Raw genomic sequence first — 24513 nt, forward strand, 5'->3', positions numbered from 1 at the left:
TATTAATGTACACAGCCTGCTGTAGGCAGCCAAAATGAGCCCCAGAGGGAAAAACTCGTTTTCAACCAATATCTTCATCAGTGGCTCTTAAAAATCTATAGTCCAATTTTTTTCTTCTAATGCACTGAATGGTTGAACACCACTGGACCTGCTAGGCTCCTAATTTTTGAATCGTGGGGGGGGGGAGATCATGTGGTCATCGACATACAACAAAATGGTTGCAAGGAGACACAGCTACCTGCAACCATTTCAGGGGCTTTCAGCTTCTGGGCAAGGCAGGAGGATTGGCCATGCACTACAAGACAGTTACTTTGACCATGGTGGGAGGGCTGGCCTGGGAAGCTGAATGGTTGCAGGTGGCTGTTGGCCCCTGGGCCCATTCTCCAACTGTAGTCAAGGTGACTACTAAAGATGTACAAAGCTTTTTTAAGTAAATCATGAATGACCCAAAACTTAGTTTTAATAATGGGAATCAGGTTCAGCTTGATTCAGGAAAGCTGTTTTTTTGTTTTTTTTTTGTCTTGGAAGCATTTAGGTCATCTCTCTAGTTCAACCCCCCTGCTCCCCCCCCCCACACAGATACACATACACAAAGCCCAATCTGTCTATGAGATTTCTCTCAACAGATCAGCTATTTGTCAGGCTGTGGGTGGAAGGGTCAATTCAAACCATCACCCTGACAAACAGCTGATCCTGTAGAGAGCTGGGTCAACTCAGCAGATGTTCAGCAGAGCCAGCCCCAGTAGGATCAGATAGACCAACAGGTAAGTTTCATGCCCCCCACATCATGGTTGAACTCCTTGGACTGACAGCTAGGTAAACTCAGCTGATACTTAGAGAATCTGGCCCCAGTCTGTTGGTATTTTTAAAAAAGGAAAAGGAAAGGAAACCACCAAGGAAGCAGAGAGCTGAAAAACCACACTAAACAAAAATGCTTGCAATGTGAAAGTGAAATTCAATCCCAATTTTGCAGCAAACAAACAACAACAAAAAACACAGAGGAACCCATGGCAAAGCAATGCCCCCTGGCCCCTAACTAAGTTAGCAATCTTCAGCAGCAAAGCTCTTTCATGAGTACACCCTCTCTGTCCAAAACCACAATGCCAAAAAAGGGAACATGCATTAATCCTACACTTACATAGATCTTTGAGTTCTATTGCAATGAATGGGAACTCTGTTATTGGCAGGCAGCAGCGTCTGTCAAACTTTTGGAGGATCCTTATTAGTGTTTCCAAGGCTGGAAAACACCCATGACCACCATTGCCTAGCATTTCTCCAACAGAATTTCTGGGTGAGTTTCATCTTTCAAGCTGCCCCAAGCTACTTCCAAAAGCTTGGAGATATCTTCGGAGACCATGTGTGTACCAAATATCACCACCTAAACCCTGATCCAGCCAGAATTCACCATGAGTTTTGACTTGTCATGTGGTTCTTGCCCACCTTCTCCACCTTCATACCAAGTCATAAGGCCAAAACATAAATAACCATATTAACAGGAGAACAGAGAATAAGGAGAAAGCTCCATTTCACTCATTGAAACTGGACTCCCATATCTTTAAACCGCCCGTGGCGCCGCGGGCGCCACGGACTAAATAAAAGGCTAAGGGGTTCTAGGGCGGGATGTGTCCGTGATGAGGAAGGGTCCGGATTCGACACTTCCTCTGGACAGACACTCGGAGGGACTAATCGGCAGGCGCGCAGCGCCTGCTGATTGGTCCCTCCGATTCCCAGCCCCAGCAACTGCGAGCCGCGCACAGCGCGGCTCGCAGTTGCTCCTTGCCGGCGGCCTGAGCCGTCGGGAGGCGCTTCGCGCCTCCCGACGGCTCAGGCCATCACCAACGGAGTCCGAGCTGCCTTTCCGCAGCCGCGCCCCCGAGCCCCAGCAGCAGCGCCGGCGGCGGCCCCCAAGCCAGCCAACGCCCGCAGAAAACCAGCAGGAAAACGTTCGCGTCAAGCCGCCGCCAACGGAGTCCGCCCTGCCTTCCTGCGCCGGGACCCTCAAGCCCCAGCAGCACCGGCGAACGCGGCCGACGAAAAACAGCGCCAAAGCCGTGGGGGAGGGCCTGCCCAGCAGCTGCGTCTACGAGGCCGCGTTTCCTCCGTGCTGGCCGACAGCAGCCGCGTCCCCCAAGCCAGCCAGCAGCCGCGGGACAGCCGGACCTCGACCTGCCTTCAAGAAGCGGCGTCCGCGAACCCAGCCGGCAGCTGCGGGACAGCCGGAGTCCGAGCTGCCTTCCTGCAGCTGCCCGCCCGAGCCCCAACAGCAGCAGCTGCGCCGTTCCCTGAGCCAGCCAGCAGACGGAAAAAAGCCTCACCGAGGGGGCTGGCCAGCAGCCGGCTCTTCGGTGCCGCCTCTCCTCCGTGCTGCCCGGCCTCCTTGCCCACGCCCGGCCCCTTCACAGACAGGAACAGCGTGAATCCGGTGAGTGGGCCTGCAGTTCTGTCTCAGCTTCGGGGGGAGGAGCGCGGGGCCGCGTTTCAGAGGAGCCTCTGGGACACGGGGTGGGCGGGTGGCAGCGTGTCCCTTACCCCAGTGGTCCCCAACCTTTATTAGGCTGGGGACCGGCAGGGCATCGGGCCGCGCCCGCGGGGACCGCGCCCGCGCGGGCCACGTCCGCGGATCGGGCTGCGCCCGCGGATCGGGCCGCGCCCGCGAGCCGCGCCCGCGGATCGAGCCGCGCCTGCGAGCTGCGCCCGCGGATCGGGCCGCGCCCGCAAGCCACGCCCGCAGATCGGGCCGCGCCCGCGGATCTGTGCAGGCCGTGCCCCGGCCCTGATTCCCTCTGCCCGCCCGCCCGCAGTAAGAAGCTTCCCGGGCCGCAAGCTTGCGGCCTGGGAAGTTTTTTACTGCGGGGGGGGGCGGGGAGAGGGAGCCGCGGGGACCACTGCCTTACCCTTCCCCCTTCTCCCCTTTCAAACCCCATTTTTATAAATGGGCTTTGAAGCTAGTTTTGAAATAAAAAAGAACCTTTGACAGACATATTCACCAAAACATAGAACCAATGGTTCAGGTTTCTGAGTTTTCAGCTGCATTATATTCAACCAACCCATCCCACTTTAAAAACAAAAATAAAACATACACTGAAGTTCACAAGCTATAAGAACTGCCTCTCAGTTTTTCTTTTTAAAAAAGATCCAGTTTATTCAAACATAGATTCACTCTATATTTATCCTAACCAACTTTGCAAGCTTATAAAATGTTTCACTGTGTTCAACCCAATCAACCCCCACAGACTAACCACAGTGGAAACTCCCTGTCTTTAACAATCACTTTCATGACATTGCTCCAGGGTCTCCATTAAACTTTCATTCCTTGCAGCCTTTAATTAAGCATCCGGTCTCATTTCTGCTGCTCCAGTCTTAAAACTAAGCATACGTTTTAAGTATTTCTCATACTTAGTATTAGTCTCATACTTAGAGCACTTTGGATAGCTCCATGCAGATGGGAAATGGCAGTGGAGTGCTTCTGCTCTTCTTGGCAGTCACTCTTCTCTTTCAGGTAGCAGCTAAGCATCATGGATCTATTTTTACCTTTCATCACTTCAAGATGCTTCCCCTTCCCCACTGACCCTACGAAAAGGCAGCAGGCAAAGGTAGGGATAGTTTGTTTACAAGGCAGAATACAAATGATGAAAGGATGCCATCAACCCATTCCAAGTGCCATTGGATTCAATATCCAAATACTGCCCCTACTGCCTCCCAGACAGGCCCACCAATGAGAACATGGACCTCATTTTATCAAGGTTGTTGATGATTAGGAATGACAACTGAATTCTATCCCACAAAAGGCAACTCTATGTAGGGTTATTAGAACTACTGAAATTCTGAGCACTATTTTTTCCTTGCTAGTTTAAAACTATCAGGCTAATAAAAGGTAAAAGCAAATGCAGAGAGGCCCATAGACAGCTTTTTACTCCTGAGTGACCAGTTTTTCAGACTGATAAGCCAGGTAAGAGTTAGCCATTTTACAGGGCAAGATTTGGACCCAATTGGTTTCTTCTGTCACTCAGTTTCTGCTGGGCCACAAGCTGAAGTATAATTTTCAGGCCATCTGCAGTAGCTATGCTGCAGTGCAATGAGATCAGGTCCACAATGCCCAATGCTTGCTACCTGTTAAACGGCACAAGGCGTAAGATGTCTGATCTATATTACCATAGTCCCAGGACCAGAATCAAAACCTTCTTAGTTGGCAACAGTGGGCCAGTTCTTTCCTATAAAATTTGTCAGTGGCAGTGCCACAAAATTCAACTTTACACCCATTGTTGTTTAATTTGCAGATACTGGGAGAGATTACCTGGATTTTGCAATATTTAAAATAAATAAAATGTTTACCTGATTCATTTGACTGCTGACGGAAGGGGAAATTGAGAAAAAAAGTAAAAAATAAACATTGTGTGTAAATACAAAATAAATTATCATGTGAACTGCAGTTACGTGAAGCACAAAAACAGGATTTTATTTAATTTTTATCAGTTTTATAGACCAGCCCTCCCCACAAGCAGGCTCAGGATGGTGGTTATAATACACCCTGTATGTCATACATCACACTATTAAAATTACAGTTAAAACAATGAATAAAAACTTGTAATGCTCCCATTTCCTGCTTATCACTTGAATCGGTCAATCTACCTGTCAGTCAATTTATGGGTACAACAAAATCAGAGTCCAGAGTTGTACTACTTCAGACCAACATGGCTACCCACTTGAGTCAATTTATGAGTGTTTATTTGATTTTCCCCTTTGAGTTTAGTGATCAGGCCAACCTCCTGATCCCTCCCCCCACCCATTTGAGCTTTTTTGTTCTCTTAACAAACAGGAAGTAGAACAAGGAGCACAGAAGCTCAGCTGTTGATATATGAGATCAGGATACTGCATACAAGGATAGAGAGGGCTTTTCCACACATTGGGCATTGTAGCATGAAGCCTGCGCGAGAGATAATTGCGATTCACCGGCACTCCACACTTCTCAAGCTGTATCGCATGTTTCTGGCTGCTTTTCCCACTTTAGTCTTGTTGCACTTTGGCCTGCCTACCAGTGTCAATCACTTTGGGCAGCCAATCCCCTCCCAACATGGCTGATTGACAGATGAAATTCTGGCAATCACCATTTAAAAAAAATAATTAAATATACTTATTCATGTATATACTTATTCATTCAGAGCCAGTTTGGTGTAGTGGTTAGGAGTGCGGACTTCTAATCTGGCATGCCAGGTTCGATTCTGCGCTCCCCCACATGCAACCAGCTGGGTGACCTTGGGCTCGCCACGGCACTGATAAAACTGTTCTGACCGGGCAGTGATATCAGGGCTCTCTCAGCCTCACCCACCCCACAGGGTGTCTGTTGTGGGGAGAGGAATGAGAAGGTGACTGTAAGCTGCTTTGAGCCTCCTTTGGGTAGGGAAAAGCGGCATATAAGAACCAACTCTTCTTCTTCCTCTTCCTCTTCCTCTTCTTCTTCCTCTTCTTCCTCTTCTTCTTCTTCTTCTTAACGCCTATCCAAATCTTTATAGAGGCACAGATAATCTCAGCTAAGGAGCAGGTCTGCCTATTCATTGCTGCAAGCTGTTCTCCATTTTAAAAAAGCACTTCCCATCCCCTGGAAGAAAGGAGAGGGAGGCAGGTGCAAGGGTGGGACATCGGAGATGGATGTAGCGCTTCTTCACATCCATACCTTTCTTTTGCCAGTGGCCTGCTGGTTGTCCACTGGGGGAAAACGCTTTTAGTTGGGTGAATCCACTTTATGCGATTTCCCAACTAGCACTTTAAAATAGCAGATGTAGTAAGCCGTTTGCTGTCCAGACGTGAGAGGTTGGTGATGTCATGCAGAGCAGCTGCAATATAGCGTCTTCACAAGGTAAGCATTTCACTATATTTATCTCATGCCAAAAAGCCCAGAATTTAATGAAGAAACAGAAATTGAGGGGTTAAGAGCCTCTTGTGGCCCAGAGTGGTAAGGCAGTAGACATGCAGTCTGAAAGCTGAGCCCATGAGGCTGGGAGTTCAATCCCAGCAGCCGGCTCAAGGTTGACTCAGCCTTCCATCCTTCCGAGGTCGGTAAAATGAGTTCCCAGCTTGCTGGGGGGTAAACGGTAATGACTGGGGAAGGCACTGGCAAACCACCCTGTATTGAGTCTGCCATGAAAACGCTAGAGGGTGTCACCCCAAGGGTCAGACATGACCCGGTGCTTGCACAGGGGATACCTTTTCCTTACCAGTAATAGTAGTAAGGGGAATGGAGTCTTTTGGGAGGGGGTGCTTCCACAAAGCATTTACCTGAGAACAATTATACATGTATATATACTACATTATACCCTAAATAAACTACATTATACCCTTTTCTGTAGTTTTCTTTAAACCAGGTGCTGATTGCATATGCACAGTGGTGGCCAACCAGTACTGAGATCCACATTAAGATCTTCTCTCATTTCAATGAGATTCACAACAGTGACTTACAGAAGCACATGCTGCTAATTCAGGAATCTTTAGGTGAAAGACAGATAGGATACACTGTACCTTCTGAACGATGAATACAGGTGTGCTGGTTATCACTGAGGAAGAATCCATCATTGCAGCAACACTCATAGCTCCCCACTGTATTAACACAAACATGCTGGCAGCCTCCATTGTTGAATAAGCACTCATCAGTATCTAAACAATAAGAGACAGGACATTTGTACCTGCTGTTTTAGGTCACAGAGTGGCATGTATCAATAATTCAGAGAAGAAAATAAGAATATTTAATAATACTGCAGAATCTGTCGTGACAATACACTGCATATCTCTACTGCTTATCCACAACAGCCAATAATATTTTTGCCAAACTTTTTTCTGCTAAAATCCTTGTAGCTGCAAAGGAAAGAAAAAAAGAAAAGGACCATGATCAAGAACATTTTCAAAGGCAATGTTATTTTTACATGCAGGATCAATAGAACAGAGATAATCAATCAGCAATTCGTTCATAGCTAAGTCCTTTTATACTATCTAGAAATACATCAGAATGTACCATCTCAGCCAAATGGGCCACATATATTCCAAGAAGCAATGTTAAGCATCACTGGGAAAATCAGTTCTATTTACATAAAATCCTCATTCCCTCCCCCCCCCCCACACACACACACATTTTTTCATAATACCAGTGACAATTCCAACATACAAATAGCTATGTATAAACAATAAGAATATTAGACATACAATAAAAATACAAAATCAGAGAAAAGCATCCTAAGAAAGAAACTCAACATCTTTCCTAAACAGAAGTGTCTTGTATATAAGACACTATACTGGAAGACATCAATGATACGACAAATATATTTGTGGCACCTCTTAATTTTTATTATTTTTTTACAAATCTGACTAACTTCAAATCCTTCATTTTTTACAATGTTCTTCTATATTTACCTTTTATTGTAGTAGCTATACTTTGTAACTTTGTCCATCTGCTGGTACTTCATACAGTTGGTGGCTAATTCTGATTAAATGTTCCTTGTAATAGATAGCATGGGTAGGTTAGGGCTTCTCTTAGTATACCATTCACCTTCTGGGAAACGTCAACATTCATGATGAGATTGCTTTGCCTGGCAATGCTCAGGACTTCCTGGCCACCACAATGACCATGGGATTGTTCCAGGTTATTTGTTGTTGGCAGCCATTCAGTCATGTCCAACTCTTGGTGATCCTACAGCACAGATGTTGCCATGAACCACATTACCACACTGCCTTCCTCTACAGCCATGCTATGTTCTGATTGGTGTCCATTTTGATCATGTCTAACCACCATGTTCTTTGTCACCCTGGTTTCCTTTGCTTTCTCCATTGAGTTGGATCTCATGATATGGCCAAAGTAAGTTTTGGGATTTTGCCTACCAATGATATATTAGACTTTATGTGCTGTAGTATTTTCCTGTTTGTGATTTTTGCTGTCCAAGGAATCCATAGAAGCCTTCTCCAACACCAGAGTTCAAATTAATCTTTATTCTGCCATTTTTTTTCATTATTCAACTTTCACAGCCATAAGTGGCTATTGGAAATTTGATAGATCTAACAAATCTACATTTGGTAGTCAGGCTTTTCCATGTTCAATTTAAGCTCATTATTGCTGAATGAGCCAGAGCAATTCGACATTTTATTTCCATACTGTAATCGCCACTCACATTAATTTGTGATCCAAGAAAAATTAATTCTTGAACACATTCTATCTCTTCATCATCAATTGTTATTATGACATGTGTGTTTTTTGCAGTGGTCATTATTTTTGTCTTTTTATTGTTTAAGAAAAGGCCAATTTTTTCTTACTTCATTGACCTTTGCAATCAGCTGTTCTAGGCCTTCCTTAGTTTCTGACAGAAGGGTAGTATCAGCATATCAAACATTATTTATATTCCTTCCTCCAATCTTAATTCCAGTGTTTGATTCTTTGAGTTCAACCTTTCCCATAATGATCTCAGCATACAAGCTAAACAGGAAGGGGGAAAGAATATAACCTTGGCACACTCCTTTCTCAGTTTTTAACAAATCAATGTCACCAAATGGTATATGTACAGTGGCTTCTTAATTTGCGTAGAACAACTGCATCAGTTTGATCAAATGCACTAGCACCACCAAATTTTGCCGGGCTTCCTACAATTTGTTGTGATCCACACAATTAAAAGATTTCCTGTAGTCAATAAAGCAGATGTAAACCTCCTTCTGATATCCCTGTAACTTTTCCAAAATCCAACACAGGATTGCTATGTGATCATGGGTGCCACACCCCCGTCAAAAGCCATCTTGAACATCTGGTAATTCTTTTTCAATGGTTGTTGTTATGTATTGTTTTATGATTTTGAACAGGATCTTGCTAGCATGAGAAATAAGGCCTATGGTATGGTAATTAGAACTGTTTTTTGGTAGTGGGATGAATGCAGATCATTTCCACTCCTCTGGCCACTTATTAGTTTCCCAGACTTTATGGCACGAAGCTATAATGGTTTTGATCGGCAGTTGTACAGGTATGATGTCAATGCCTGGATCCTTGTTGTTTGGCAACTGACTCAAGGCTTATTCAACTTCCTCCTCAAGAAAGGCTGCTTCAGGTTCTATTTCTTTAACTTTTGCATTTTGAAGAGAGCGAACTTCCATCCCAGGTTATACTTGGCTTTATATATGAAAGGGACATATGCTGGCTCTACTCTACAGTATCAAGTAGTCTTCTGGTAATCTGTGCAACTGTATCAATAAGCACTGGTTCATAATGGCTCCTGAGATGCTCAAGAGGAAAGTAGGAATATAAATATTTAACATTTAAAAATTAATATTCCATGCTAATAAATAAACAAACAAACAAATGTTGAGAGCAAGAAGATAAACAAATTCCCCTGAGAAATCTCCACTCTTGTCCTTTACACATATTACCTGCACATTTTCAACCAGAGGATTTCTGTTCATTTTAAAATTCCCAGGAATCTAAATTCAATATATTACAGCAGATTTTATGCAAAATTCTGTGAGCAAAGAATCAGAGAAAATGAATATTCATGTTCTACTTGTTTTTCCTGAACAACAAGTTTTAAGTCTTCTCAACAACATGCTTTAAGTCATTTTCCCTGGCTTCTGACTCTTCAGTGATATTTTCTTGAGAGTTCCACATATGTGACTCCAAGCTGGTTAGCTGGTTCTTGCCTCCCACCTGGAAGTTGCTGGCCACAGATGCTGTGGCAAACTTTAGGGTCTGGCACTCAAACAACTCTAAGCAGCATGCCATTACAAGCAGCCACACCATTATACTATATTTGCTTTCAAAATATCCTTGCAAAGAAAGAGGGGGGAAAGGAAGCAATGAAATTAATAGAATCTCAGAGAGTACATGGACCTCCCAAGTCTTGACCTATTATTCAGATCACCAGACATCTCTGTTTTCCAAACAAATATACTCTGGCACTTTCTACCAGAGTTAACACCATTTTCCTTCTGGCAGAGCTTTCAGGCCCATAACAGGCAGCAATCCAAAAAGTAATGCAACTTCAGCATTTATTAAATAGATTGGAACATAGACAGAAAGACTGGTAGAATACCAAGGAGGGAGGCAGAGTGCCGGCAGCCCCCTAATGCAAAGAAAGGGTTACGGACCATTGCCAAGCAAGGACTTGACAGTTCAACTGCCAAAACAGCAGTACTCCTGCTTTATAAAATTGACAGATTTCACCCATAGCTTAGCTTTCCAAGCATTTTGGAAAGCCTTTTTGTGCACTGAGAATACATGTTAGACCAAGAGACTGGACTTTTTTTTTCCTTCCACTCCTATGGCTCTGGCCATGCAAATATAAACACCAGCACCCGCATTGGACAGATGACAGATATAAAACACCCAATGACAGGACTGGTGAATAAAGCAAGTGCTTACACTACCAGCATTTAGTGCTAATGCCGGTACATTCTGCAGAATGATCCTTACCAAGACAATTATGGCCATCCTGAGCCAACATGAAGCCATCATAACACATACAGCGATAATTGCCTGGAATGTTGAAACATTCATGCACGCAGCCTCCATTGAAGTCATTATCACATTCATCAATGTCTGGGGAATAAAGTAAAAGTCAATATCATGAATGCCTGCTTGTTTGCTAAAGACAGGTCATGACATTATTATACATTACATATATGCCAACAGTAATTGGGGTCTCAAATAATCCAAACATTGCAAATTAATTTAAGAAACTACTTATAGACAGTATACTGTATATGCTTATACATCAAACATATGCAACAGTATTAAATGTATTAGGCAATTCACATTGCTTTCTATCGAGTTAACAGCATGATACTATGAAGAACAGTTTCATTTTCAGCTTGACCTTAGACTGGAATAATGCTGCGCAGGATTAAACTGTGAGTTTCCTACATACAGATGGGGAACTCCAGCCTTTTGGCTACACAGTCTTACACTTGCCAGCACCAGCAGCTTGCAGAAGAGTTTGCTGTTGTGTACAAAATGCTATTGTTATTTTTTGCCTTGGCTCTGTCCCTTTTATCTGTACTATGCTCGCTAAACTTTTGCATAAACCTAAGAATTGGGTTTAAATCCTTCCAAATACCAGCTTAGCATGCAAAGTAAGACGGAAACTGTTATAAACTAACTAGCTTCAAAGCCCATTGTAAAAATGGGCTTTGAAAGGGGTTGGCAGGTCAGAGGGCCCCTGCAGAGGGTGGGTCTGCAAAAAAGTATGAGCGGGAAGGGGGAAGGCACCCAGGGGCCACAAGACCTGAGGGGGCACCATTGCCAGAGGGCAGGAACGCTTGGAGGTGCCTTCCCCCCTCCCTCCCCTCCAGCATTTGGACATCTCCTCCCTCTTTCTTCTCAACTTCTGCCTCCTGGGTCTGGCCATTCCTGCCAGGGTTCACCCTCCAGGAGACTGCGAACTCAAAGGTCTCAGGCAAGGAGCGCAGGGCCCCGCGGGGCAGCCGGATGTAGCAAGCAATGATGCCCGAGATCTATGGGTGGCATGTTGTGTGCGGAGAGAGATCTTGAGGGAGAGGCGGGCCAGCGGCCGCACCTCCCTCTCTTTGGGTTCTCTGCACTCGGGCTCGCACAGGCTCTTCTGCTCTTGCGGTGGAGCGAGGGCTAAGCAGAGGGTGGCAGACATGGGGGCGGGCTCGATGGTGAGAGAGAGAGTGAGGTGTAGGACGCAAGGCACAGGCAGGGCTTACTGACCTATGGCATCGGCCATAAACTGGATCAGCCTCCTGCTTTTTGCCTCAGCAGTGCTCAGGCTGTGTGCGAGGCACTGTGCTGAGTACCACCCCAGGCTGCCATTCCAGCACGGCATGTTGCTGGGCATGCTGGCGAGGCAGCAGGGAGAGAGTGTGCTGTTTGGCGGCAGCCGCAAGAGGCGGCCTGGGCAGGGAGGGAGAGAAGGAGGGGCTGGAGGTAAGTGTCAGCTAGGGCTCATGTACTCATGGTGGTAGGCAGCATGCTCCTTTTTAAAACAGCTATTATTTTAATCACACATAAACATAGCTGCAGTGTTGCAGCTTTATCAGCATTAAATACAGGAAATAACTAGTTCTCGTCAGCAAATGATGTCATTTAGTTTCAAAAGAACTCCATCATATATTGAACAGTTTGGCCATTTTGCTCCAAGGTGCTCCAGTAATATACTTGTCCTGCTGGATTCTGGAAACTAGCAGAGAAGAATGTACAAAGGCAAAACATAGTTACCTTCACATGTCTTTCCTTCTCCACTGTAACCTGGCTTACAGGTGCACTTGTATAGTTTTGGAGTATTTTGACAAATTGCATCTGGGTGACAGTCATCAAGCCCCTGGGCACACTCGTCCACATCTGAGAAAAAATAGGCAAGGCCTGCATAGTGATTAATGCATACCATAGTCTGTGCCCACGACAATCAAGGCAGACATTAAAAACATCACCTGAGGACACAATTACTGGACAGTAATTTAGATTAGTATACTTACCTGATATACAACTAACTGATGCAAATCCATACTGTCCGATCCAAGGGCCAGTCTACATACAGAAAGTTAAATGGAACAGACTCGTTCCTGATAGGAGCTGAGTGGGCTGGGCTCGGTATCAACCCACCACCCCATGGCATCAGCAGACTAAAGTACAGTAATGCTTCTACATGAATATAAACGCTACTGACCTGCTTTAGAGTGGTCTATCAAAGATTACTGGCATAAATTAACAAATTGTTTTGAACATTTGAAATTCACCCTCTAAATCGGATCATCATAGCTATACAGTTATCAATAATTGGGTGCTTCACCCATTGATGCATTTTACTAAATTCATTTGTAAAAATACAGTTCACATTTGAATAAATTGAATATTACTATATTATGGAAAAGGTTGTACAAAGAACCTGTAGTCTGATCAGGCTGGTAGTTTAAGAGAACTGTAAACTAGCTTCAGCATGGCTGACCACATGCCAGTTAGACCCCTGCCCATTGTAGCTACTTAAAACAACTGATGAAAGGCTATGGGCCTCCATTCAGAAGATAATCAACTTCTCTCTCTCAGTGAAAGAGTTCCCAGGTTGAAAGAGGCAGTGGTACACCTGTTGCTGAAAAAACCACCTCTGGACCCGCGAGAGCCTGCCAACTATCGACTTGTCTCGCATCTAGCATTTCTGGGGGGAATGGTGGAAAGCACTGCGGCGACCAAATATCAGCTTTCCTGGATGAATCTTCAGTCCTAGACCCATCCCAGTCAGGTCAAGTTTAAGGTATTGGTATTAACCTTTAAGGCCATACGCGGCCTGGGTCCTGCCTACCTGCGGGACCGCTTGGTTGCTTATGCTCCCCGTAGAGCCCTTCATTCTGCAGGTATGAATTTACTGGTTGTCCCGGCCCCCCGGGACATTCGCCTGGCCTCGACCAGGGCCAGGGCCTTTTCAGTCCTGGCCCCAACCTGGTGGAATGAGCTCCCAGAAGAGCTGAGGGCCCTGCTGGAGTTACCAGCTTTCCGCAGGGCCTGCAAGACAGAGCTCTTCCACCAGGCGTACGGTTGAGACCAGGGCAGAGTCCTGGGTTTCCAACTTGGATCCAGCTCCCTCTCTCACTGGAGGGATGGTAGGGCCTCAAGCTGAACAACATGGGATTAGAATAGTTTATAGAGGATGTCCACTGCTGCCTGTTATATTGTTTTATAATGTTAACTGGGTAAATCATGGGGGTTTTATTGTATTTTTAATATTTTATTACGTAAACCGCCGTGAGACCTGCTCATTTTATTACGTAAACCGCCGTGAGAACTCCATATGGAATTGTACACTATTAGCAATTGACAGGATCACTACTAGTGTGCCTAATTGCTGCTTGAGATTCATAGGCATACCAATTTCCCGCATGTAGCCATCTAGTTACATGGAATTAACAATATGCACAGGATTAACCTATTCTTTGCATCACCAAATAGTTTTACAGCCTTTTGTTGTGCATATAAAATTTATTGCTAGACATGGCAGCAACTGCATAGAACTAGTCACACTGAAGGGATTGTCAAGCAACAGCTACAGGCCAAATGGTAATGAGAATGGACCACAGTTCAGTATAGGAAAAGAGAGCACATATTCAGATACATTTAAGCTAAGGGGGAACAGAAGTTTAAACTAAGGTATGTTAGCCAGTTACTGAAAGAAATAAGGTTTTTATTACTGTGATATCAATTTCATAAAATGTAACTTTTAGAAAAAAACTAACAAAAAGGGTTTTACAGAAATAAGCATTTAGGCAGGTCAAGAATTTCAGAATCACAACCACAGACACATTAAACTTCTACTTTCCATTGAACAGATGGTTATTCAAGGGTGTTTTTTTAAGAGTTCCAAAATTAGCTTTTTAAAATGAAAAGCAAGTGTTACATCTGGTAAGAAGTATTACTGGATCAGGCAGCCAGGAGTCACCTTCCAAGAAACAACATACAGAAGCATGCTCACAGTTAAGTGATCCAGGTGGAAACTTCAAGGCAGGGATAGAAAAGTTACAGTTCAGGAAAAGAAGTCGTATAGGCTACAGGAAATGGCTGGGAGAAATGGGACAACCCTGCATGTATAGGGCAAAAATAACATGCGGTAACTAATGCTGCAGTAAATTCTCACAGTGCTTGTTTCTACTACAAAATCACTTTGACAAAGAGGATAAATTATTCAGCAAATGTCAGACACTCAGGCAATATTTTTGCTATTTACTAATACATTGCTACTTATTAAAATGATTGCACACTCAACCTCTACACAATTTCCATCATGTTCCTGGTTCTTTATCAACATTGTAGTAGCATTTGTTCTTGCAAGCATGCTCTGGGCGTGGACTACATTTTCTATCAATTATCTGGACAAGGGAGTGGAGGGACTCCTCATTAAATATGCGGATGATGCCAAATTGAGAGGAGTAGTGAACACCCCAGAAGATAGAGTTCAACAATATCTGGACACGCTGGAAAAGTGGGCAAATGAGAACAAGATGAACTTAAATAAGGAGAAGTACAGATTTGTACATCTGGGTCACACAAATGAGAAACATGCATACTGAACAGGAGATACACTTCTTGATAGCAGTGTGTGTGAACGAGATCTTGGGGTGCTTGTGGACTGTAAACTAACTATGAGCAGACAGTGTACTGTGGTGGTAAAGAACATAAATGGGCTGCATCAACACAGGCATCACATCAAAATCACAAGATATCATAGTCCCACTATATACCACATTGGTCAGACCCCACTTGGAGTACTATGTGCAGTTCTGGTGCCCTCACTTCAAAAAGTATGTGCACAAATTTGAGAGGGTTCAGAGGAGAGCAACAAGAATGATCCAGAGCCAAGGGTCCAAGCCCTATGAGGAAAGACTGAGGGACTTTGGGAATGTTCAGCCAGGAGAAGAGGCGATTGAGAGGGGACATAATTGCTGTCTTTAAGTATTCGAAATGTTGTCACTTAGGGAAGGGAAAGGTTCCTGTTCACAGCAGAGGATAGGATCCACAGTAACGGCTTTAAACCACATGTAGAACGATACCGACTAGATATCGGGGGGGGGGGGATTCACAATCAGAATAGTTCAGCAGTGGAATATGATGCCTAAGGAGGTGGGGTGCTCCCCTCACTGGCAGTCTTCAAGCAGCAGCTGGACAGATACTTTTCCTAGATGCTTTAGGCTAATTCTCCACTGAGCAGGGAGTTGGACTAGATGGCCTATATGGCACCTTCCAACTCTGTGATTCTAGGATTCTGTGACTGGAATGAAACTCATACGTTTTGGCACACTTCACTAATTAAGGCAGCCAGAGAGCCACAAATCAGCTGGGTGGAAAAGCTAAAAGAAAAAAAAGTCTCCTTTAAGGAAGGGAAGCTCTGTTAAGAACTTTATTGTTCTACTGGTAAGTAAGGTTCTACTGGTTTGAAAAATCATAAACCTGCCACCAACGCACCATTCTTGGAGAAGGTACATAAACTATTCCTTCCTTCAGGAAAGGTCTCTAAAAGTGCTGGTGGGGAGATTCACCACCACAGAGCAAAAGATTTTTCCTAGCTTAAAATTTAGATTTTTATTCCAGCAAAGAAAGCTTGAAGGGCTTCAGCTAAAATTAATGGAGATATTTGCAGCCTATGAAAGAGCAAAGGATTTTTCCTGGTTTAGAATTAAGGATTTAATTTCTCACAATTGAGGCTACAATAATCCATCCAGTCATAAACTGTTTTTTAATTTAATCATTCTTTGTAGGATTTGGAGTCTTTCAGCAACCATATTAATGTTTCAGTATGTTCAGACTTCCATATTAAAGATAATGGCTCCTAAATAATTGGGGGGGGGGGAATATATAAATAAAGTGGTGCTGGGGAATTGCTTTTGATTCCTTGTCATTGGAATTGTACAGGATTCATTCTTAATATTAATTCTACTTGATATCTACATGAAAAAGCTGGGAGAAGTTTTTTGAACATTTGGAATGTAATGTCATTAGTATGTGGATAACATGCAACTATCAGCCATTTGCGAGCTTATAGAGATTCATCCGTTTTCATCCTTCCTGGGAGAAAGCTGATATGACCACTATGATGCATGTCATGGCTATATTCATACTGACTTTTGTGATACATTCTCTATGGGGAAGCCTTTAGGAAACTTTAATTGTTATAGATTGTGGGTATGAGTGTGCTAAAACCAGCCAGTATAGTGTGATTTTATTGTATTGCTTCCCTCAAGCGGGTCTCCGGAAAAACAGCATATATCACTTTTAAATAAATAAATAATACTGGATCGTATAATACGAATATATTTGCGTTGCTAATTTCACATTGTTTCTATGCTTAATTCAAAGCATTGGTGTTGACCTTTAAAGTGCTAAAACAAGATTCCTCAACATGGTGCCCACAGTGCCATGGTGCCTGTCAGTACTTCCTCTTGTCTCTGCCAAGCTTTTCAGAAAGTGGGTGGGGTCATCATAAGGCAGAGCTTCTTGTAGATTAAAGGTAAAGGTAAAGGTATCCCCTGTGCAAGCACCGAGTCATGTCTGACCCTTGGGGTGACGCCCTCTAGCGTTTTCTTGGCAGATTCAATACAGGGTGGTTTGCCATTCCCTTCCCCAGTCATTACCGTTTTACCCCTCGGAAGGATGGAAGGCTGAGTCAACCTTGAGCCAGCTGCTGGGATCAAACTCCCAGCCTCATAGTCAGAGCTTCAGACAGCATGTCGGCTGCCTTACCACCCTGCGCCACAAGAGGCTCTTGTAGATTACTCTTCTTTAAATGAAAGAATTTTCCACTGGAAGCATCTGTACCTTTAACCAGTACATGATTCCATTCCCCCTCAGGATTTCCTTCTTCCCAGGAGGGGTAAGAAGTGAAGTATTCCTGTGACAGCCATTTGGATTTGGCTCCACCTCTTGTGGCAGCCATTTCGGGCTGACACTAAGTATTCCTTCTCAAGCTACCAAATGTGCTGGTATGCTCAAAAAGTTTGGAGACTTCTGCCATAAGTAGTTTGGTACTAGGATCCCTACAGAATTAGTTCACTTTAGATCTTCAGGTGAGGTCCTACTCAATGTTCCACTCCTATCCAAGGTATAGGAGAAATGCACACAAAACAGTACTTTCTACATGGTGACGCTAAGGTCGTGAAACTTTCTTACCATAAAATCTCACAACATTATATAGTACCCTGAAAAGCTGATCCAGAAATACTCCAGCTCCATATCTATCAAATATTTTCATGGTAAAATACTGTTGGGCCTTTTTTAGAGCACATTTTAATGCATTTTCTTCAGCTCTTCTTGAGGGTAGGTCTTATAAGCATCCATTAGAGTCACACTTATACCCTTGTAATACTGATCAAATACTGATCAAAATCACATATATTACTATATTGTCCCTTTTATAATAGTGTCAGGAATAGCTTAATTCTACCATTGCTGTCTCTCTTCATTCAAAACTCTCTTTATCTTCTTATAACAGAGACATTTTTCTTAAGGGCTAAAGACCATTTATTTCTAATATGGTAGCAAAATTTCTCTACATTTCTACCAGAATAAGATCAATAAGAATGTCTGAATAATAATAGAATGTGTAGAATATTATCTGATTATGATGTCCTTTGGACATGTTTATGATTAATGGATTGAATAAGCAGATTTTCCACTCTTTCTCCTTCTATATATTAGAACATGAATATTCAGTAAATAATACCTTTTCTTTTTATGGTAAACAATACATCAGTTCCTGATATTTGTTTTGACACTGTTTTAATATTCTAATAACTTTATGTAATAATGTTTTTGTATTTTATCCATGATATTTTAATTATTATCTTTTGCTATACATTTTTATAGCTTTTAGCTTCTGTATTACCTAGACTGGTCAAATTGTCTGAATAATTATAATTATTCTTGCAGGAATACAGTGAACAGCTGGAGATCTGCAAAAAGTGGGTTGTAGAAATTAAATTCAATAATATAAAAGAAAAAATACAAATGGGCCACTGGATTAGTCAAAAGATTTCAGTATATTCCAAGCACCTAGTTGAATAGCTGACTAAAAACTATGATGGTGCTGACCTGGTGTCCAGAGACTTAAAAGATTTTTGTGTTTGTATGTGTGTGTGCATCTAAACTACTAACTGGTTTTCTACATGTACATCAAGCTGACAATTAAAAACTGAATAGTTAGTTCAGATGCTCCACCAAATGCTGACCCGTTTGTAGCTCTCCTTCTTAGAATCTTAAAGCCCTAAATGATGGTTCTGTTAACTATCTTATCATGCACTTATAATTATATTACAGACTGTCATTAAAACTACCACAGTATGGGTGCAGCATATTTTGCTGCCCTCAAGTTACAAAGGAAAGCAAAACATCAGCATCAGCTGACCAAATCTATTCAGCTGACCAAATCTATCGGTAATTTAGGTCGGGAATATGTGAGACAAAGAGAAACTGATAAGAGCAGACAAGAACCAATCAATCAGTATATTAAAAATGCAATTTTATCAGTTTGGAGTGTTACTGTCAGTGATGTTCTCTCTCCTATGAGGCATACAAAGATTAAGGTTGCTGGTTGGTAACAGGTATGAAGACCATTTATATATGAATACCAAGCTTCTTGTGCTAGTAAGCAAAACCTGCTATGTCAACTTCTGAGTTCATTCATTACCTTACTTAAATATTTTCACTACTTAGGCTTAGATTCTACTTTTACTAGTGCCAGCACATTGAAAACGCCAGTACTGTATTGCCTATTCCATATACTGCATCTGCTAGTATGCTCCAAACAATGAAGCTGTCACATTTTAGTCCCCATCATTTCCCCCGTTCAAAATCTCCTCTATACCCGAAATCAGGTTCATTTTTGTACAACGCCTTTTGCCTGAAACACACGTACACATTCCATTCTAAACAGTTCACAACACAGAACTTTAAGATATGCTAATTAGCTAATCCCTCTAATGAGAAAAACGGGGACTGAATCTTTCTCAAGAAGCCGAAAACAACCAAGCCACACAGATAAACACTTTCAGGTATTTTTGTCTGAGCAATAATATTCAAGAGTTAAAGCACCTGGGAATGTTCATGCAATCACTCGTATATTAACCAGTTTTTTTCAGTTTTTCTGCCTTAACTCTGTATAGGATTAAAAGTATACAACCTGTTTTATCAGATTCAGGCTCCTACCGCCACAAATGGATAATTCACGTCTCGGCCGTGACACTTTTTTTGGTCTTTTAAACCGTGAACCGCCGCGCCCCCGCGCGCCCCTAAAATCAATAGACTTTGCCTCAAAACGAATGCCTTTCGGCGCTTATGTCCTTTCTAGCAAACCCAAACGGGAGTCCTCTTGTGGTCTGTCATTCCTACTGATCATTTCTCAACAGTCACAGATGACCTCGGTTTTTCCGGCTACGCTGCAGATTTGTTGGTTGCCAAAGCGAGCTGAATTTTGACTCGCGAGTCCTGCACGCTCTTCAACTAAGCCTAAACCGTCGTGTATTGCTTCGTTCAGCAAATCAGCGCTATCCAGCGCCGCCAAAAACACTTCAGTTGGTCCGAAGAGCTAGGAGGCCAGCTGCCTTCATACACAGCTCTTCGAACTCAAAAGGTAAGTTCGGCAACTCCTCCAAGGATGCCCAAAGCAGTCGTGCAACCGCCTGGCCATGGACACTTACCGGGGAAAAGGAGCCCGGCTGCGCGGACCTGGCCCCGGGGAGAAAACGCGAACAGCAGGAGCGGCGGCGGCGGTAGCAGCAGCAGCAGCAGCAGCAAGAGCGCCTCGGCCACGGAACAGCAGCGGCCGGACCCCATCGATCGCCTGGCTTCGACGCCTGCCGCGGCTGCGGCTGCTGAAGCAGCTGCCGCCCCCTGGGGCTCGGCCCGGCCCTGCGCGCGCCCACGGGGGGCGGTGCCTCGAGGCGCGGAGTCCGCCCCCAGCCGCGGCCTCCTCTCGCGTGCGGACTGCGGTGCCCGGCTAGCGGCCGGCCGAGGGTACGCGCGCCTGAAGGGCTCCGGCACTCCCCGTTTCCCGCGCTTCTGCCGCAGCAGGACGCTTGCCTCATAGGGGTGACACGTTGTAAGAGAGGATGGGAAAGTCCCGAAAGACAAGGCGTCCTCCTCCTCCTCCTCATCTGTGCATTCAGAAAACCCATGCACTCATACCTCATGAAGCAGAACGACTATCCTCGCTGGAGGGGGGAGAGGGCTTGGCATTCTTGTCAGGGGAGCCTTAAAAAAAAAAATTGAGCCTCCGGGCTTCATAGTATTTGGGCATGTTCCTGTTGGAATATGTGGATAACCAGGAAGGTGGCTATGGGGTATAGGCAGAGGGACTGGTTTCCCTAAAAGACATTGACAAGCTTGCATGTATATGCAAAAGTGGCAAATGCATAAGCATCATTCAGTTAGATTCATGTAAGTTTCCTATGAAGTTCAGTTATATATTCTACTCCAGGGCAGATTTGCCTTAATATCCAAAAAGTAGAGTTCCCTTTCCATTGTCATTTTTGTTTCCAGCCCACCCCAGTTGTACTGCCTGCCACTTTCAGCTCTTGTACCCAGTATCTCCCTGTTTCCATTTGAACAGAATAATGTCTCCACCACACATCCTACCTAAGTACAGAGACATCGCGAAAACACTGTCCAGAAATGCCACCCTACACAATGGCTTTCCAGCTTCCTGTCAATTGTTAATGGAGTAATCCAGATGTTCAAGACTTTATATCAATAAGCCACCTTGATGGTATAGTCCTGTCTTACGTTTTCTGGTTATATGTGTTGTAATCTGCCTTAAGTCCAAGTGAGATAGGCAGACTATAAATGAAAAATAAAATATTATTTACATGTTATTCAAAAATTATATTCATTTTTCAATTAAATCACATGGATGTTCACAAAGAAATAAACCCCACAGAGTTTAGAGAGGCTTAAACAAGAATGTGCTACTGAGTACACTATCAACTCCTTTCACTGGGCATTCAAGGTAAGAAATGCAGAAGTAGTTTTACCATTGCCTTCTTCTGCAAAGCAACCTTAATCTTCCTTGGATGATCTCCCATCCAAGTACTAATATGGCCTATCCTGTTTAGCATCCAAGTTTTGGCAAGCTCAGGCTGCTTCAGAGAAGCTTATTGTGGGAACATAAATGTGGGGAGTTAGGAATACATCTTCAACTTTAACAATTTCAAATTCCGTACATGCCATCAAAAGTATCTAGTCTTTTATCAACCTATTTATATTTGCCAAATGCAGTCTTAATGGACAAGTTCCAGTACTGAGTACAGATTCTTTATACATCAGACACAGCTACTGAATTTAGAAGCTTAATGTGGTTGCACTTATCTGTAACTGTTGTTCATCGAGTGGTCTTCTATACAGGCACACATAGAAGAAGAAGAAGACTTGGTTCTTATATGCCGCTTTTCTCTACGTTAATGCAGGCCAGCCATGAAGAGAAGTTAGCACACTTGTTTTTACGTCTTCTGTGCAGGCACACATCAGAGAATAGCAAGATCACTTACCATGGAGGAGGGTGTGGGTATAGTTAGTGGAACAGTGCCTGCAACACTGCTTTGCTCACTGCAGCATCCAACCTGGAGTACATGATAAAATATCAAAAGTGTCAATCAGGTAGCCACACTACAGACATCCAAGAGTGGGAGCTGAGAAAGCTGCTGAGGTGGCTGGGGATTTGGTAGAGTGTGCATTAATGTGTAAGGGGCAGTCCACCTCTGCTTGTGAAAAAGAGATGTTCTCCATGAAAGCAAAGAGGTTTCTATCTAAATTGTTTGGCTCTCACTGTTTCCACATTAGGAGACATACTGTATTTGCCAGCGTATAAGACGACTGGGCGTATAAGACAAGGCCCCAACATTTCCACTCAAAATACAGTACTATGGGCCACTATGGGCAGCTATGTCTATCCCAACTGAAGTGCACCCGGTGTATAGGACAACCCCCGCCCCCACTTGGAGGCATGTTTTTCAGGGGGGGAAAGTAGTCTTATACGCCAGCAAATACTGTACCTTGTTTTAGCCCCACTTTGGATTTCCTTTGGATGCTGTGAGTTGACTCTAGCCCAGTGGTTCTCAACCTGGGGGTTGGGACCCCTTTGGGGGTTGAACAGTCTTTTCACAGGGGTCGCGGCAGGGCAGTTTGCCCGGGGGGTGATGCCACTCCTGCAGGCACCCGTGCTTGGCCATTAGCTGCTCCAGCAGTGCCTCCAGCACGGCACAGTCTTCTTCCAGATGCTCCCAGTGGCAGCACAGCTCGGTGGCCTCAGGATCCTTGTGGGGTTGATGGGGATAGAGTGTTCATCTATCTGGAGCAGCGGAAAAGAGCGAGATCACATGGTGGGACAAGAGGCAGAGCTGAATTGAGAAACCCCAGGGGAAAAAAACAATTTATATACAGTCATGAACAATGGATCTTCATGCCATCGGTCAGTTTCAGCTTAATTTCTGTGAAAGAACACTTGCATAATTTTATGGTTGGGGGTCACCACAACAGGAGGAACTGTATTAAAGGGTCACGGCATTAGGAAGGTTGAGAACCACTGCTCTAGCCTTTCCACAATTGGGCTTTCCTCCCCTCATTTCCCAGGCTGAAATTCACAACATGCTTTCCGCACTGAGCCCAACAGAGGCAGCCTCCTATCAAGCTTTGAACTCTTCCCATTTTCAAAAAGTTGATGGATGATGATGCAGAGGGAACATACAGTGTCAAGCGTTTACTCCAACGTTCCCAGCCTTCCCAGTCAGGAGGCATCATCATCGGTATGGAGACCCAGAACGTCGACCATCTCTTGGATCCTTACCTAGGCAAATGGCAATGACACTCCTCAGCTGGGCAGTCTGGCAGCAGCAGGACATCATCATCAGAATCCGATTGATACTGTCCTGCTTATGCCAATGGAGATCTTGAGGTCAGTGTTGAGCCAACACCAAGTACAGTACCCACAAAGTTGAGGCAAGATCAGAGTCAAGCCTGTGGAAGTGAGGGTTTATTAGCCCACTTTTCAAGGGTGGCTTTTGCCTTTTCCTTGATCTGTTTCAGGGGGGTTTGAGGCTGGGTTTGTGAGACCCTGTCCTCTTCTGAGCTCTGGTGAGAGGCTGACATCTCTTTCATAAAGGGCAGCCTTCAAACACACTGCCCTTCCATCTCTTGTCTTAGGCATAATTTTCCTACATGCTGGGCATGAACTGGTTATGTGGCCCAACAACATAACAGGCATTTAGAGTGGGCATCATTTTGTGCCATTTTAGCACTACGCTCTTGGTATTTCTTAAACAATGCCATCGTTTTTAATTGTAAAGTTGAAAAATATTACCTCAGACAGAATACCTGATGTAAAGAAACACAGCTCACAGTGATCTGTCCAGAGAGAAGAATACTAGCCCCTCCCACATTATGTGACTTTTGGGCAGGAACGTCACTCCAGTCCTCCTAGATGGGAGGGGTAGCACTCTTGAGAGTGAATTCTTTACAGAATAAGCTTGCTAGCTCCTCTACATAGCAGGCCTGCACCAATGCAGTCCTATGTGGTACTGCACAGAAGACATGAAGATGAACCAGAGTTCTTTCCTTAACCTAGATATCAATCCGACTCACAACTATGCTCTACTTTATCAGCTAAAGCTTTTTGTTAATGGTCTTAATATAAGGATGTTATAGGTGCCTTTTGTAAGTATGATCTCTTGCACAGTGACGTGACCTTAACACATTTAAATTTATGGCTTTAAGCAAAGAGCATATGTAAGCATGTACAGCTCAAAAAGCTCGATAAACAGGACTAAGCAGTGATTGGTCATGTTGTGAAAGGCCTTGTTTCTTGAGTTTCAGGGCCATTCCGCACCAGGATCTATGTGGCAAATTGGTTGCGGGACGAAAAAACGCCATTTTAAATAGTGGAATTCGTCGTTATGCATACCTGCCTTTGTAGTGGAATCCAGTTGCGTTTCTATCGTTTCCCACAGGTTTCCAGTCTCGGCAAAAATCGCTAGCCAGGAAGCGATATTGCTGAGCTCGTCCCACCCCTG

General features: G+C 44.0%; 1 protein-coding gene across 3 annotated transcripts in view; it reads right to left on the reverse strand.

Annotated features, from left to right (window-relative positions):
- Nucleotides 1-20366, reverse strand: part of SCUBE2 (signal peptide, CUB domain and EGF like domain containing 2) — a 77514-nt gene extending 57148 nt beyond the window's left edge. For 2 of the 3 annotated variants that reach the window (XM_077321762.1, XM_077321761.1), the window contains exons 1-4: nt 20152-20366; nt 12197-12319; nt 10430-10555; nt 6514-6648 (exon numbers count right to left, since the gene is read on the reverse strand). In XM_077321762.1, the coding sequence (XP_077177877.1) occupies nt 6514-6648; nt 10430-10555; nt 12197-12319; nt 20152-20287 (520 nt within the window). In that variant the 5' untranslated portion in view covers nt 20288-20366. The remainder of the gene's footprint in view (nt 1-6513; nt 6649-10429; nt 10556-12196; nt 12320-20151) is intronic. The other variant, XM_077321763.1, reaches the window with a different exon arrangement.
- Nucleotides 20367-24513: the final 4147 nt, after the last annotated feature.

The sequence above is a fragment of the Paroedura picta genome, chromosome 2 (genome assembly GCF_049243985.1).
Source record: "Paroedura picta isolate Pp20150507F chromosome 2, Ppicta_v3.0, whole genome shotgun sequence".
Lineage (NCBI taxonomy): Eukaryota > Metazoa > Chordata > Lepidosauria > Squamata > Gekkonidae > Paroedura > Paroedura picta.